At 41.7% G+C, this 18,262-nt stretch overlaps 1 protein-coding gene across 7 annotated transcripts in view; it reads left to right on the top strand.

Moving 5' to 3' along the window:
- Positions 1-18,262, top strand: part of Dnm3 (dynamin 3) — a 495,872-nt gene that overhangs the window by 325,844 nt on the left and 151,766 nt on the right. For all 7 annotated transcript variants that reach the window (XM_006496604.4, XM_006496602.4, XM_006496601.4 and 4 more), the window contains one exon: positions 17,912-18,021. In XM_006496604.4, coding sequence (XP_006496667.1) covers positions 17,912-18,021 — 110 coding nt within the window. The remainder of the gene's footprint in view (positions 1-17,911; positions 18,022-18,262) is intronic.

Here is an 18,262-nt window from a genome sequence, read left to right as displayed (position 1 = left end):
CAACTATAAAATTATTTTGTTACTACTTCATAACTGTAATATTGCTACTGTTGTGAATCATGTGTTAAATATATGATGTGCAAGATACCTGATATGTGGTCCACCAAAGGGGGTTATGACCTACAGGTTGAAAACCACTGCACTAGCCTAGCCTATCTATGAATGCTAAACTTTCCTATAGAAGATGCATTAACACAAGAGAGTTTTTGTGCAATTCTAAGAACTTTATTTTATCCTAGTGTCTTAGGGTTTTCGTTGCTGTGATAAAACACAATGACCAAAGCAACTTTGGGAGGAAAGGATTTATTTGGCTTACACTACCATATTACTGTTCACTGCTAAAGTCAGGACAGGAATTCAAACAGGGCAGGACCCTGAAGGCAGAAGCTGATGCAGACACCATGGAGGGGTGCTGCTTACTGGCTTGCTCATCGTGGCTTATTCAGCCTGCTTTCATATAGAACTCAGGACCACTGGCCCAGGGATGGCCCCACCCACAGTAGGCTGGACCCTCCCCCATCAATCACGAATTAAGAAAATATCTCACAGGCTTGCCTACCACTTGGTCTTATGAGGCATTTTTCTCAGTTGAGGTTTCCTCCTCTCCAATAACTTCAACCTGTGTCAAGCTGACCTAAAACTAGCGAAGACACCTATCCTTCAGGAAAACTTACAGGAATTAAAAAGGAAGAGGTACGAATGTTATTTTGAGGCCAGGATAAACAGGTTTAAAAGGAGAAGATAATAGTTCATAATCACAGGAGCCAGACCGCTCACTTGTTAGAACATTATGGGATTTACCAAATTCACATTTCCCAGAATGAAAAGGTACTTTATAAGAAATCTTTCTAAGAAACATCTACAGTAAAAAGTTTTCAAAACCATCCAATGCTTCACACTTCAGAGCAAACTTGTGTTCCTTAAGTTTGGCCTGTCAATTCCTTCACAGGGTGAAGCTATAAAGTACTCTGGCTTGTCTGTAAGCTGGTAATAATACTGTCACAATGGTCTTTGACACACTTATGTTCTGGAGACTTTGGGGACACTGGGCTCTGTCCTCTGTGAAACCAACCAGGGGCTATTATTTTGTGGAGACAAAGTTCCTGCTTGGAACAAAATCCAAGTTTGTTTTCTCCCCTGGATGGAGTCAGGGGTTCGAGAACACACCTGCATAACTCCATTATTTCACTGCCCTCTCTGCCCTCGCCCCATGGCAGAAGTCCAGAGTATTACTGTTCACCACAGTCACTTTAGAATTCTACTAAGACTCTGGCTTCCTCCGTCCTCCCACAATATGCCACCAGTTACAAAGGTCTGTATGCTACTTCAGGGGAGCCATTACTTTGCACGGGATATTATGCACTGAAGACTCTGGGAAACCTCTATAGTTGCTGTCCCAGAGAACAGGAAGAACAAGGAATAGTCAGTGTATTGTTTATTTTAGCAAAATCAGAGTATTCAAGTGACTGCTGTTTCTTATATGCAGTTTCTTTGTAACTGAAGCTCAAGGGCTAGAGGTTCCAGAGAGCGCCTCTCCTTACCACGCGGTTCGTGTTCCTCTTCTCATTCTCTGTGCAACTCGGTTAAACTCACTTCCTACAGGCTTCCATCCTCACCCCTCCATAAAAAACTGCTGAGAGTGTTTGATATTCTACACCCCAGTGTGGCAGTGGTTACTTTTTAATCCACATCATGGACGTTACAAGAACATTCCTTGCCGGGCATGGTGGCACACACCTTTAATCCCAGCCCTTGGGAGGCAGAGACAGGTGGATTTCTGAGTTGAGGCCAGCCTGGTCTACAGAGTGAGTTCCAGGACAGCCAGGACTACACAGAGAAACCCTGACTTGAAAACAAACAAACAAACAAACAAACAAACAAAATTCCTCATCTTGGCTTCTGATACACCTCACATTCCTCCTCCTCCTCTTCCTCTTCCTCTTTCTCCTTACTCTGTTGCCTCTGCCTTCATTTCTAGTCCCTCCCTCTTTTCTCATCTTTGTAGAGGTTGAAATGACCTAGGCTTTCTTCTTTTCTATGTCACAGACTCCCTTAACTCATCTGTTCCCCAATCTACATGCCATTGTTATGATATGATGCTACAATTGCATTCTCTACTCTGAACTCTATCCTTGCCTTCATCTTCTTTACTAAATTTCTAAAACAAATCCACCCACATGCTCACAGTCTTCTGTAGGCTTAGTAAACCTACTTGATTCAGGGTTTTTAAGTGCTTCAACTTCCCTTCTAGTTACTGACCCTCTGGTAGGGGATAAAGTAGGGGATAAAGAAGGCTAATAGAAGGAGCTTGTGGACCTGTATAGTAGTAGTTCTTTGGAGAAATGCCACTCTTCATTGTCAGGGTACAAGCAGTCCAGTTCAATAGCAAGAACCAAATATGAATCAGTAGCAGAGACATGATCCAGCAGAAACAGCAAGGCTCTACTGAGTCAGCACGAAAGCAGTCAGAAGCAGCTGGAATACCATGAGTTCTTTGGTGCATTTCTCTCTACTGAAGTGAAGACCAGCAGAGACCAGTGAAGCAATACACGGTGTTGCAATGCAAGAACCACCTCTCATTGTTTACGTGGTTCCATTTATACTCTTTCCAAACACTATGTACCCCCTCAAATGTCTACTCCAGCAAAATATCACATGCCCTCTCATGTGTCTGTTTCAACAAAACATCCTCTCCCATGACAGCTTCCAGAATAACATCATGTGACACAACTGAGTTTCCTAAGAAACCAGAAATTTCCACTTCACTCTTCTCTGCCTTAGTAAGGGACTCCACCATTGACCTGAAAGCATAGACCTGGAGGTTTTCCTTTTTCGAGCCCCCCCCCCCCACCATCATACAAGTAATTCCATTTTCTTCCTCATTATCCTATAATATAATGCTCCACTGTTTAGTCTTTCTTTTGAGCTTTCCTTAATCATGCTCTTGGAAAGAAGGCATATCAGTTATCCTTGTGATAGAACAACTGACAGAAACAACTTAGGAAGGAAAGATTCGTTATCCCTCAAGTTCAAGGGCTATAGTTGCTCAAGATAGGCACAAACAGTTCCTGGCCATGGCAGTAGGAATATGAAGTGCCTTCTTTACATTATCAATAATCAGAAAATAGAGTTTGGACAGAGTGGGAAGCCAGACCTGGATATTACCCAAGGCCTGCACCCACAAGTCTATTTTCATCGGCTGAGGCTTCACCTCTTAAAGGTTCTAGAACCTTCCCTAATATCGCCACCACTGGGGACCAAGTCCCTGCTTGCACCTATAAGGACACTTGACATGTGAGCCATAAGAGATAGCTTTTAGTTCACATAAAATAAATATGCATGCAGATGTCTACATAAAATTGGCATAAATTACAGTTTCTTGTCATGACTTGTAATTGAGACTTATTCTTATCTCAACATAACATAACATGCAGGTCACAGTGAGAAACAGATGGCCACAAAATATTGAGAAATTCTTAAATGGAAAAAATATGCATTTTATTTGGAAGAAATCTGATGTTATACACTAGTCACATGCCATGTGTTCCATACAATGCCGGGTGCATATTGTTAAGAAAGTGAGCTACTTGGCAAACTCTCTACCAAGGAGATGAGATTGGTGTGTAAGTAAATATGACTGTAAAGTAAGGACAGGAACATAGTATAGGCCCCAAGGAGCTGCTACGGGCTACAAAGGGGAAGCAGGCAGCCATGACTCAGTTGATGAGGAGAGCTCTCCTTTCTTCTTATCTCTTACATCCCTCCCTCTCTCAAGTTCTCCTGCTTCTAGTCCAGAGATTGTCTAGCTTTTTCAGCAAGAGCCAGACAGATGAAGAGGAGGAGTAGGGAGAAGAAAGGGAGGACTAAGAGATCTAATCAGCAGCATTTATATTCACTTTGTCCCCTCTCAGGGCAGGTGTGGGTCTTGTCCTATCTACTAAACTCTCTGTTCTGAAGTCTATTGATTTTACCCACTTCCCCATTCTTCCATTCATCCTGCCCACTAGTTTCTTGAAGACTTTTGATAAGAAACACTCTTTTCTCCCCCTTGGAAACCTTCTTCTCCATTCCCCATCTTCTTCCTTCATTTCCTTCATTCTCTTCTTCTATGTAGGGCTCAACTGTGTTGTGACTCAAAACCTATCGTCCTGCGTCCTTCCTGGGATCTGTTTTTTAATCCAGGAACTCCATATTTTACCAACCTTGCTTCTTAAAGGAAGCAGATAATTTGCAACAAAAATTAAACAAGGTTTAATTACACATCAGAGTGGATTAGATACAACAGACAGTTTCAAGAGCTCATACTAAAAAAATCGAAATGTCCTCCTGTCTATTGCCTCTTTGTTCTCAGAAATTTATGTTTATTTTTCTTCTTTCTTTTTTAGGAATTGGTATTGGCTATTATTATCCCTGATTTACATATGGTGATGTCAAAGCAGGAGCAGCCTTCCTATATACCAGTCTGCTCAGGCACAAAAGCACAACCTCAGTTTAGTGAGGACCAAGCCTGTACTCTCCTCCTGGTCTTGCTCAGAGTACTTAGAAACCAAAGAACTCCAAGTCCCGCCCCAAGCCACTCCCAGTCAAGGTCATTTGTTTGTACTGATTTTTTTTTAATGCAAAGTGACAATGAGTATACCTCTTGACCCTTTTAAAAGAATTTAAAATAACTTTTTTTAAAAACCTCATTTCCTAAGTGTGAGTGACAGGCAGGTCCCCTTTGAAGCAATGATTCTCACCGTTTAGTTCCTCATGCTGTGACCCTTTAAGACAGTTCCTCATTTGTGGTGACCCCCAACCATAAAATTATTTTCTGTGATAATTCATGACTATAATTTTGAACTGTAATGTAAATATCTGTGTTTTCCAGTGGTCTTGGTGACCCTTGTAAAAGGGTTGTTTGACACCGCCCCCAAAGAAGCTGTGCCCCATAGTTTGAAGACCATTGCTTTAAAGGAAAGCAATCTCTCATTCTGATTGCAGACATGTTACTTTTGTTCACTATGTCACTAATGTACATACAGATAGAAAACAAACTTATTTTACATATCTGTAAACATTCAAATACTTTATACTTATTGTTCAATATCAAAAACAAATAAATAAAAATTACAGACGGAATTCAAGCAAAGCAGTACTGTTTAGAAACTTCAACTGGCCAATTATTATAATCATATGAGAGATGGTGTGCTTTTAGGGAACTGTGTTAGCTAACAAAGAGCATGATAGTTTGGCTTCCTGGCATATGGTGTTTCGAGGTTGGCATGTCTGGATACCCTAGTCTGGCAACCACACCATCCTCCTGTTACTACTGGAATGAAAACTCAATCTACCAGGGGGCTGCAATGCTACCAGAGGATAGTAGATAACCGATGTATTGATGTCTATCAGGGAGCTGCAGTGCCACCAGAGGATAGTATATAACCGATATATTGATGTCTACCAGGGAGCTGCAATGCCACCAGAGGATAGTAGATAACCAATGTATTGATGTCTACCAGGGGGCTGCAATGCTACCAGAGGATAGTAGATAACCGATGTATTGATGTCTACCAGGGAGCTGCAGTGCCACCAGAGGATAGTAGATAACCAATGTATTGATGTCTACCAGGGGGCTGCAATGCTACCAGAGGATAGTAGATAACCAATGTATTGATGTCTATCAGGGAGCTGCAGTGCCACCAGAGGATAGTAGATAACCGATGTATTGATGTCTATCAGGGAGCTGCAATGCCACCAGAGGATAGTAGATAACTGATGTACCTTCTTCCCTCATCTACATAATGAGCTACCAGTACTTGATCCAGTGCAAACATATAGACTGACATTGAACAGCAGCACAGAGTCATAAAGAAGCCCCGCCCCCCGACAATCCAGGAGGTACTTTATACAAGCTTTATACACCAAAATAAAATTTACTCTAAATTGTCACAAGAATTTACAGATGGTGGGAATCAGGGACCATAGTTAAAGAAACACTGACTTAAATGTCTTTCTTTGCTTAAGGCGTTAGAAGCACATCAGAATTTTGTAAGCCTAGCCTTAGACTAGGCAGCTACTTAGCATTGAACAACTTAAAGGTGACTCAAGCCACAGGTCTCACTTCTTATCTCGTCATTAAAATCCTTGATGCTTTTGTAGATAGAAGGATCTAAGAACTCAAATTCATATATACAGTATCAGGAAATACTAGTTATTGGTGGTTGATTATCTTGAAGATATTAATACATGACTCGTAAACACAGTCATACGTGAAGCAAAGCTGGAAGACACGAGGCCCAGGGGGTATCCTACAGCAACATGCACTGAAGCACTTCCTACTGTTGGAGAATCCACAGAAGAAAGAACACGGTCCCCACTCAGGCTGCATCAGACCTAGGTGGTACTTCAGAGTAAACAAAGTGTGAGAGGAAACCTCTGAGGAAGCGGGGGGGGGGGGGGGGGAGAACCCAGAACAAGGAGACAGCAGGCGTCTATACACTACAGCTTTGAGGGCGGCAGAAATGCAGGACCAACTGTAAGTCTTGATAAGGAAGACAAAGCTCACACTTCCCAGTCTGCACTGAGACTCCTGGGCACTGTCCTCTATGTGTGCGAGCATCTCTATCAGAAAAGGTTAACGGTGCTCTAATTATGGAATTAGCATGTTTTATGCCCTTTAAGAGCTTGTCCCCAGGTCCTTTTCTTGATCTCTTCTAGGAGCAAGGGGGAATGACAATTATACCTGCACCTATGTTTCCCACACCCTCAGTCCATAGTTCTGAAGTTCTCCCACACCCTCCTGGAATCATGAGGCACACTTTTAGGTGAATTGCAGCAATGATTTAGCTGCTATGTACAGGTCTGGCTTGACCCTGTTCATGTTCAATGTGTATTTACATCTGAACCTGGAGCTGCCTTTCTGTCCCCACCTCCTAGTTCAATGGGCTACATGTATACTGTCGCAAATATATTGGAGGATACTATAATTCTAAGTGCCAATTTGATTTTTTTTTAAAGAGATTTTAGTTTTCTCCAAGGAAGGGGGAAATTAACATGTCAGGAGTCCCTAAGTGTGCAGCCTACCCCATGGTCTTATTGACCTTGTCCCCTTCCTGAACCATGAGTTACACATAAGACAGTGATTGGTGAACTAAGTGACTTAGGGATTCCCACAGCTGGGGTCACTACAAACCATGGGTCCTTTCTTCTTTGTCCTATCCTTCATGGGGATCCCCTTCCTGTGGACTTGGGCCTCAGAAGGTGAGGATGGATTAGCCCACCTGAGCAGGCATGGGAAGCAGAGAGTAGTGGCTCCCCCCAACCCCACCCCAGGAATATAGCTTTGCTCTTCCACTCATGCCCCTTGCCTCCTGAGGCTCTATTTGGAGTGTGAGCATGCATGTGTGTGTGTGTGTGTGTGTGTGTGTGTGTGTGTGTGTGTGTGTGTGCGTGTGTGTGCCTCTCTCTCTCTCTGTATGTATGTGTATATCTGTGTGTCTGTGTCTGTATATCTGTGTGTCTGTGTGTTTCATTACCCTCACCTCCAAAGCAGTAGGTAGCCTAACACTCACCATTAGGGTTGACAAAGGAGAAGCATCCTGGTTCCTGTCCCCCTTTTCAAAGCCTATTCTTTTGGAGACATGCTTGAGCCAGTATCAGTGCACAGTGGGCCAGCCGTCTTAGAACAATCCAGCCAAATGTCCTCTGATGTCCAGGGCTATGTCTAGAAGGCACTTACAGGGGCTCCTCTTCCCCTGTTCATGAGTCTGACTCCCTGGGAGAAGGACTCTTAACTACCTTGGCAGGGACAAAGGATGTGGGGCTCACTGCACTCTCCCTTTCCCTATCAGAAGACATCTCTTCAAATGATGTTAATATCGGCAGACCAAAAAGCAGACAGTTAAACACAAAACAGTTCGGTTGTAGCCACAAAGCACTTAAAAATACTTGGCTAGTTTGGTTGACTCCCCCCACCCAACCCTCCCTTTTCTCCTTAGTGTTGCCCAGCCCCTTCTCAGTGTTTCTATGCAGAGATGATAGAGGAGAGGGGAACGGAAGCTTTGATGTTTGTATGCAGCTTGCTGACAAATGATGGAGGAAAATTTCAAGCCATTCATCTGCTGAGCTCTGGGAATCGTCAGAAGGTTTTATTTGTACTATGCCTTCCTGACCCACATTTTCTCAGAGAAGTAAAAGAAAAGAAAATGTGCTGGATTTGTAAACAGAGCACTTTTATTAAGCTGTGCTTTTACAAATGTATGGTGCACTCAGCCAAAATAACACTTATTTAATACAAGTACCCCCAAGGCCTGTGCATGAAGAGTGTTGTATGGTTAACATGCTCCGAGCTGCTACAGAGTAAGCATAATTTCAGCTCTTGTGGCTGCTTTTATATTCACATATGATTTAGCATACAGCCACAAGAGTCAACATGGAAGAGTATTTGTCTTTGAGTTTTAATGCCAGGAATCTGAATCATGTTGTGTACTCTTCCTAGTAAGCCCATCATTGCTCCAAACTTAAAAGTTTCTCTTTGTTAAAAAAATATGAAAATTGCCTTGCCTTAGAACACAGAAAGAAATGAAAAAAAAAATGTAACCAGCAAGCATTTGAAACACGCTTATTTAAAGGGCTTGCAGCATGTGGAGCCATGATGTCTAAAAACTACTTTCCTTCTGAGTAACTGAAAACAAAAACAAAGCACTAAGCTTAGTACTTAAGCTTGGCTTTAGAAAGTTAACTTACAAGGTTCACTGCTGCTATGGATAGCCTGGTGCTTCCGACGTGCAAGCAGCTGGGCGCTTCCTCCCTTCCTCGTTCATAAGTGTTGCCTTTGGTTGTCTTGCATAGCTGGGCAAGTGCTATCCCTCTCGCTCATACCCTGGATTTCAAATCTCAAATCCAATAAGCATGCAATGACTCTGAGTGGAAAGTTTAGGAAATTAAAGACTGTGTGAGCATATGGTACACATATATGTTAGCATGTGCAGCATGTAAGTTGTTGCTGTTGCTTGGGAAGGGGGTACTGATTAATGTGACTGTTTTGCTAAAGCACGAATATAGAAATTTATTAGATAGTGCTAGTGTATTTTCAGAACACTTTCTTGCTAACTAGTCCTTTTTCTGGTTAGTTTAAATGAAAAAAATATGTTAAGAGGATAAATCACTCTGTGGACAGCTATAAAGGGGAAAATTACAGAGGCCAGTTTGAATTTCCAGGAAAGGGTCCCCACAGTGAAATCTGGAAGTGAGGCTCCACCAGCTTAAAGGTAGTGTGTCAGAATGTCCTGTCAGACTTCTTGGAGCGAGTAAATACTTAGGCCGATTCTGAACCAAGAGCAAAGCACCCCAGCTGGTGTGGGAGGTGACAGAAGTCACTGGCTTTCTTTGTCTTCCCAATGGAAATAGGCCATGTTCAGTTCCATTCTAGAGTCCAAGTAAGCACAGGCATGGCCCCAATAGCCCCAAACCTGATAGCCCAGATGCTGGCATGGCCTAGCAGACTCCATTCGTTCTTCATGGCTAGTTTTTTTCAGCATCAGAGAATAAATCGAAAGAGATACATTCAGCAACTCCCTGGTTGACAGATGTTCCTTACCATTCAAAGTGTAGTTCTGATTAAAACAAGGAATTAAAATCCATATAAAAAGACAAGAAGTTTATAGTATGCATTTCATACTTGTACATCTCTATAATTGCAACATCTTCAATGGCAATAAACACCAGAGTCTGGTTTTCAACAGCATGTGAAACCAGCATTTTGGTATTCTCAATATTTTTATAGCCTCTTTTTCTTCCTTTGGTACTTTGAGAGTTTTATAAGTCGGTCATTACTTCTGAGTCCTTATTCTGGGCTAAGCACTGAGCCAGTCTTGAGGGGACTATTTGTGCATTCAACTGGCAAGTGTTTGCTGGATATCCGCTACATCGACAACAACAATGATAAAGGAGCGTTCTCTCTCCCAACTCACAAATGGCACAGCAGCAAAGCTAGAGAAATGAAGGACAGATGGCAATGACAGCAGTGACAGTAGGCTTTGCTCCTCCCCATATGAGTTTATGTCGTTAAAGGGAGAACATTCACACACTTAAGGCGAAGCATTTGGATAGTTAGAAAATAAGACAGAGGTACAGAATAATATAGTAGAGACCAAGGATGCTAATGCTGCTAAGAGGTCAGACTTAGATAAAATGAGTCCTGGAAGCAACGGAGGAAGGAAGGCCTGCCAGCAGCATGGTTTCTCCTTCTTCAATAGTACTTCCTGCCTTTATGAGGTCTTAGCAAGTGCATCGAAGTGCTGAATCAGGTAGGCAGAATGTAAGATGGGTAGCTTGAATTTAAGAGTCCAGTGAATTGTCTCTGGAGTTCGGGCAGGGGAGGTGGGCATGTATTTACATAGTTAGAGGTTAGGGCCAGCTCCATAGAGCCATTTCATGTGGAAGATCTGAAGGGAAGAGTCAAAGCAGGTTCCTAGAATCTAAAGGACAGGGGAGGAGCTCTGCTCCTATGACCTGGAGAATTAAGACTGTCAGGAAGTATGCAGAAATCCAGGCAATGTCATGTTCTAGAGGCATCCATGAGAAACATCTAAGAGTCAACATTACAGTGATCAGATGAATATAAAGGATGAATCTTTTCATGATGCCAGTTCTGCCAAAGTCAGGGCTTCTCCACTTTTAAACCAATTAATATATCGGACATCAGTGATGAAACCTTTCTCTTGCTTGGATTCCAGCCATTAAAAAAGTAATTCTGTCAGTGAAATGAGGAAAGGACACCTGTAATATTGTTAGAAAAACTGTAAATCAAGTCTGAACTCAATGGAATAATGTTTTGTAAGACTTTTGAATTAAATAGAAGCTGAGAGTGACAATTAAGGAAATCAGTTCCTACTGGAAAAAATAGTGTCAGGGGTGTTCAACCTTTTGACACTGCAAGAGGATGTTGTCATTTACTAGGGTATTGGGTTACATTCCTGGCTATCCTGGGATGTATCCAGCCCATGGGCTGCAGGTTGAGCATCCTTATATGCAAAGACTCAAGAAGATACAATTGGATGTATTATGCATAAGAAATGAAAACATTTCATTTGAAGACATTACTGACTACCCTGTAAAGACTAGTCTTGGAGCTGGTGCAGTGAAGAGCTTCAATTCATTGTGACAAGCATACAATGTCCTTTTCAAGATGTGATGGATGATGGGAAAGGACATGATGAATATTCACGCTTATGCATAACTCTGTGTTAGTCAATCAAACCAGAAGGCTTGGGTTAACACACCTTACCCTGATACCCAGGGTAATAATGTCAACTACATTCTGGCAATGGTGCAACAAAGGAAAAATAAAACTTTGTTAGAAAAAAAATATTGATCAACATTATGACCTCTAGAGCAGCAAGCAATTTGATGTGCTGTGAACTATCTCATGAGTTTCTAGAATTCTAGAAATTTATTTATTTATTTATTTAGTTAGTTAGTTAGTTAGTTAGTTAGTTAGTTTTAGGATAAAGAATCTCTCAACTTGTATATATCTAGGAACTACTGGCCTGTTTTTGGATGAAGTGCTTGGTGGGACAACCACCTTGGTTTTGGTTGGCACAGTACTACCACCTCTTCAGTCTCCACTCACTGCCGGTGTTTGGTAGGGCCCTGTTGTGGGAATGTCCTATTCCTCATGAATGAAAAGTACAATACTTAGCGGGAACAGATACATATCAGTCTCCCACGAGGAGAAGACATCTAGCAAACTGGTTGTGTATGGTGTGGCAAAGGTCAGGATGCTATGTGACAAGTAGAAAGGGACAGTTGCTATGCGAATATGAGATGGACTAGAAACTTGTGTACCAATGAAGCACTGCTATTCTCAGCAGCTTGAGATATTCCCCATAAGTCTTGTTCAGGCAACCATATTGTTGAGATTTCATGGGCTCAGCATCCCCTGTGTCTAGAAGACTCTCTGGTCCTTTTCACATCTTTTGGGCCCTTCTTAGTCTCTGAACCTTGGATGTAGGGATGCTATTGTAGATGTACCAACTGGACCTGGGTACCTACAACCACTTATCTTCTGTATTTTAGTCAGTTGTGGATCTCTGTGGTAGCCTTCATCTGCTGCAAAAAAAAAAAGAGAGAGAGAGAAGCTTTTGATGAGGGGCGAGACTGTGAATATAAAGATAAATATTTAGAATGCCGTTAGAAGACACTGATTTAAGAAAATGGCACTAGTACATTCTCACCTAGGATTTGTCAGGGAACTGGCATTTTTAAAGAGCAGAGCCCTTGGGTCATTTCATTTTTGCATTTTTATCAAGTGTATTTGGATTGTCATGTGCAGAAGTCATAAAACTTGGGTGGATCAAACTAGGTATATTGATCTAGGTTGGTAAAACTTCATGTAATAAATTATATATGCCTAAAATACTGTAAAACCACTTAAAAATCAATCTTTGAAGCACCACAAATAAGTGTGAATATCAATTGTCTGAACAAGCATCGATGGGATACCTGCTGAGCACAGACACGCAATAAGTCCTTGCCCTCAAGGGGCTTCAATATACCCAAAGAGACAGTAAGAACACCCAATTTTCTGGGGGAGGTGGTACTTGGCAGGTTCTTCAGTGCCTCAAGTACCCGTTTCCTTTCAGGAAAGGAGGCACCACTAGCAAATCAAAGCAATGCAAACATGAACAAGGAAATAAACACAGCCTGTCAGTCTAAACTCTGTATAGATGTGGTGGTCACAAGCCACGCCAGCCAGGCATCTGTGCTTAGTCTTGATTGCTTACCTCGTGTGATCAAGAAGTTTACGGTTGATTAGGGAGGCAGGCTTCTGGGTGTGTCTGTGAGGGAGTTTTCAGAGAGGGTTTCCTAAGAGGAAGCGGGGAGACCCACCCTGGATATAGCCTGCATGTCAAAATGAAATGAAGAGAGAAGGAAGAGGAGATCCAGCAGCAGCATGCTTTCTGGCTGTCACACTATGAACTGTTGCATGTGAACTGTTCCCTAGCATGATGTGCAGGTACCTCTGAAACAATAGACTCACATAAGACTTCTCTTGGAAGCTGGGTGTTGGTGGCGCACGCCTTTAATCCCAGCACTCAGGAGGCAGAGGCAGGCGGATTTCTGAGTTCGAGGCCAGCCTGGTCTACAGAGTGAGTTATAGGACAGCCAGGGCTACACAGAGAAATCCTGTCTCGAAAAACAAACAAACAAACAAACAAAAAAGACTTATCTTTGAATTATTTTTGGTCAGATGTTTTGTCAAAGCAAAAAGAAGCTAAAACCACACCTTACACCAGTTTTAGAAATGGATTTTTATTTAATTCTTAAATATACGTAACTGTCAAAACTTTAGCACTTGCCTTTGTTAACCAACATTTTAAAATCAATTTGATGTGTGTGTGTGTGTGTGTGTGTGTGTGTGTGTGTGTGTGAATGTGCTGTGTTCAGTGCTTTGCTAGGCACTGGATAGGAATGAGAAAGAGATCAGTCTCCAGTCAATTCCCAGGAAGAGTTTTATTGCCTTATGAGTAAGAAAATCAAACTGAGGCCATTCAAATAGTTTCCAAGTTATGAAACTCGTTTTGTATAAATGGCTAAGTAAATGCACACTTCCTCATACTCTGTATGATAGGAACTCTTCTTCCACACATCTAATCCTCTGCTCATACCCACTATATCCCCTTCTAGCAACCAACTAAATGGGCCTTTGCTAGCTAGGGGCCACAACTGGGCACTTGACAAGCCCAATGATTCTGAGTTCAGGAACCACACAGTACAGGGATCACCGTATAATCGCCACATCTCTTCATTGTAGTTCCTCTGGTACCACTTATCTTTCACTTACTTGCATCTTGGGCCACTCTCTCTCATAAGAGGTACCCTCCTTTGGGCCTCTCCTATGTTTCCAAGAGCTTTTGCCCAGTTCCTGGGATAGAACACGAGATCTCCTGTGCTTCCTTACTCTTTGAACAAATTATCTCTCTTCTCCTGGATACATCATACAAATAATGCTAGTGACCCTCCTATGTTAAGAAAAGAAAGCAAAGTGCTGTTTAAGTATGAAAAAAAATGATGTCACCAATGTGACAACAGTCCCAGAAGCGTTTGAAGACATGTGAGAAACTCCTTTAAGAGTTGGCATTAAAATAAATCTCTTAAATTTTATACAGGCTTCCACTTCAAAATGTCTGCCCAAAATGTCATTTAAATGATTAAGTTTTAAGTCCCTTTTACAGCAAAAGTATTCTTCACTTCGTTTTTCTTTGTACAGGAAGCCCATTTGAATATCTTATATGTGAATGGAATAAGTAATACCTTTTGTAGCCACTAAAACAGGAGAGAAGAGGAGGTAACAGACAGCTATAAGCTAATGAAACTTCACAGAGTAGAACTTGATGTGAACTGTAAATACCATGAGTGTGGTAGGAATTAGTTGAAAGGCTAACTTAGACTGTGTAGTCTTGGTGAAGGTGGATTTGGTCACGATGGAATTTGCCATTATTTGTGGTCATTAGCACAGGATCTTGCTGTGTCATCCAGCTTTTGTGGAACTCACAGTATAGAGCTGGTTACTCTCAAATTCTCACAGATACTTCAACCTCTGCTTCCTAATGGTGTGATTACAGATTGCACAGCTAAAAATGAAAATGTCTTAAAGAAAGGGACACAATCTATCAATAAATTAGGATGGGGCCAAATTCTGGGTGTTTTAACAATGTCACCTTAGTTTAGTGGATATTCCTCTACAAATAAAGGAAAACTATTGAAAATAAAGTGCTTCTGAGATGCCAGAGACCAGGAATAGCATAGAAATGGTCAAATAGAAACAGAAATGTTGCCAGTTGTGTGATGAAGGAGATGAGAGAAGAGAGCACACCAGAAAGGCACCGAGCTTCATAAAGAATATGCTGCACAGCAGAAACAAGCAAGTCAGAAAGGGAGGCTGCCTGAGCAGATGGGAGTCAGGAAGGAGAGTTTGAGGGCACGGGGCTCAATGCTGTTAAAAGAAACTTCATGTGAGCCATATATCACTTGTGTTCATCTACCAGTCATCTTCAAAAGAAGCAGGAGAAATTATGTTTAGTAATACTCTGATATATTCATTTCAACTTAATATAAAGATTGATGAAATTATAAAAATTTCATTTGTTAAAAGTACTAATGAGATTGTTGATTAAAATTATTACCGATGGGCTGGAGACATGGCTCATTATCGAAGAGCACTAGCTGCTCTTCCAGAGGACCCAGGTTTAGTTCCCAGCACCAGCAGGGTGGCTTACAGCTGTTTATGACTGTAGTTCCAGGGGATCTGATGGTTTTGGCTAGCCTCCATGGCATGCATGTGATAGACAGACAGACATGAAGCTACAATACCCATACACATAAATTTTTTTTAAAAAGCAAGCACATAAGTAATTATTATTCTTATTATGTTATACCAAATCTTTGGAATCAGGTGTCTTCCTTGCATTTACACATATCCCGATTTAACTAGCTACATTTCAAGTATTTTCATGGCTGCCTGTCGTTGGTGGCTGTCACAGTGGGGGTGGGTTATTAGAACTGACAGGTTGCATACCAACTTTCTTAATTCAGATGGTGCTAAGTGTCACTACATTGTAGAAATTATAGTTCTACATATCTCTCCCTCCCCTAGCCTTTTGTTTAAGCTATTTGAGACTGAAGGATTTTGCTGTTGTTGTCTTTGAACCACAGCCCCCGAGCGACCAAGAGTTTTCAGACATACTCATGACATATCATGTCATTACTTAGTGTTGCTGCTCCGTTTAGTTCTGTTTAACTTACAATTTAATTACCCAAGCCAGTCATAAGAAACTGTCTTCTTTGTCAGTCTTAAACCGTGTGATTATGAAATAATCTAATACCATGTGCTCAAAACCCTTAGCTAAATCTGCCGTTTAATGCTCCTTCTTCAGGAGTGAAGCCTGTACTTTTCTCCCTCCCCTGTCTGCATCTGAATGTTTAACCCCAGCGTTTAGAAGCTGATGTAAACTTGCAGGATTGTCAGTCCTCCCTATAGGCTAAAAAACACAGTACAAAGGGGGGCCTGCTTCTATAGAACACCAGCCAAGGACATTGTGTTCCATCTTTACAATGAAATGCAGATTTCCTATTAAAAAAGCCAATCCATCATTTCAAAAGGTTGAATAGGATGGTGCATAAAAAAATAAAAAAATAAAAACCCAGCTGCTTAAATTTAGGGCATTGAAAAACATCCAATTTAAAAAGAAAAAAAAAATGTTCTCTGGGTCTCAAGCGTTTTCATTTGATTATGTATTGGAGAGGGTTTTATTCAATCTAGTCTGGCCTCTTAGAATTTTGCCCTAAAATAGTTTGACAAATGTTTTAAGGAACTTGGACGCTGCCCTGAGACCTCATTTTCTTGAGTTACATATTTTGCTATTTAGCATATCTATGCATTTATGAATAAATTATTAATTTTACACAGGAAATAGTGGAAGGGGCTCACAGTTCTCTGCCCATGCATGGTTTTTCTCCTAGGCCTCCTCGGCTCCCACTGAGTCCCTTTTATCTTTTTTTCAATGCTTTGAAGGCTTTGTTTGCCAGGTCAGCCATTTTGTTTTCCAGCCAGCGTCATCCAACTTTTGCAGCCTTTCTCTTTTCAAGGTCTTATTTTTGTGGTTAAGTACAGAGTCTTTTGGGGGCGGGGGGTGGGGGGGAGCTGCTACTCCGAGGTACTCAGTTCTTTTTTTTTTTTAGGAGCGGAAAATGGCAAGACCAGTGATATCCCCTGCAGTCCAACACTGCACACGCTGTGTGCTCCTGAGAGCCATGAGCTCTCAAGCAGCCTATATGCAGTAGGAGCAGCCAAGGCCCCGGCAAACATGGGGGCGTGGGGCATGGTTCCCATAGGCACCAATAGATGTGTGTAAGAATTAGAGCTACGAGTAGGCACTCCACTGCGCTGAGGTCTAGTTATTCCTCATACAGGGGAACTACTATTTAACAAGTGCTGTGCTAAGGTAACCTGCTAATAGGTTTTTACTGGGCTCCCTGATCTGAGTATTTACCTCTTGCCTGTTATATAGGTTGATCGGCATTTATTCATTGTCCCTGGGCCAGCCGGCAAAAGTATTTCTAGTAACTCTTTGGTATTTGGTATGTTTTACCAACGTGGTTTGGTTACACTCACAAACCTTACCTTTCCAATATCCATATTCTTATCTGTTTTAAACCAACGTGGTTTGGTTACACTCACAAACCTTACCTTTTCAATATCCATAGACTTGTCTGTTTTAAAGGAGAAGTTATGTTAATTAATATCAATCTACTCCTAGCAGGTTTTTCTTCTCCAGTGAGCCAAAAAGCTTACTGGAGTGTTTAAGAGCTATGTAGAAAGATCCTTTTGTGAACCTATACTTTATCTTAGACCCAAATGAAGGGAAGGTTTTCTGTGTTTTATCTCAGTTTATGGGGTATTTCATACCAGGGTCCTTGTGCTTCCACACTCCCCTGCCAATGCTGGCTATCAAAACTGCTTAGGCTGCAAATAAAACGTGAAATGAAATCCATCTGGCATTTCTCATTGAATTAGGACCAGAACATTTTTGTTAAATATTAACAGATGGCTAAATTCTTAATATCAAACTAACATTTCAAAACATCTAAGGGGACCCACATGAGGGGGCAAGGAGAGAGGAGCATGTGTTTTCTCCATCTGAGTCTTTCCCGTACACTCCCCTCCCCCACCCCATGTGTTGAGAGTCCCTGTACTCTCCTGTCTCAGATAACTTGCATTCCTCAGAAACTGGGGTAAAACTAGTGTGTGACAGTATCGAGGTAAAGTAATCAAGTGTTATTAAGTGATAGCTGATTTGGATGGTGTGTTGGTTGCCATTGGTGTGATGTTCTATTAACATCCCCTCCTTTCACCTCTGTATCCCAGGAGAAAGAAAAGAAATATATGCTTCCCCTGGACAACCTGAAGGTCCGGGATGTGGAGAAGGGCTTCATGTCCAGCAAGCACGTCTTCGCACTCTTCAACACCGAGCAAAGGTAAGACAGTGCAGCAGCTTTTATGTTAAGAGGTTTCCTCAGACTTTTTTTTTTTTTTTTTTCCAATCGGGATTTCAGGTACCTCAGACTAGCCTGGAATTCATTCTATAGCCAAAGCTGGCCTTGAACTCTTAATCTGCCTACCTCTACCTCCCGAGTGTTGGTATTACAGGCAAGTGCCACTACACTGGCTTTCCTTAGACTTTGTTTTCTATTTTTAACATCCACCATGGGTTATGGC

Source organism: Mus musculus, chromosome 1, assembly GCF_000001635.26.
Source record: "Mus musculus strain C57BL/6J chromosome 1, GRCm38.p6 C57BL/6J".
Lineage (NCBI taxonomy): Eukaryota > Metazoa > Chordata > Mammalia > Rodentia > Muridae > Mus > Mus musculus.
Note: the sequence above shows the minus strand (reverse complement) of the source record. Positions and strands in the feature narration are given on the sequence as shown.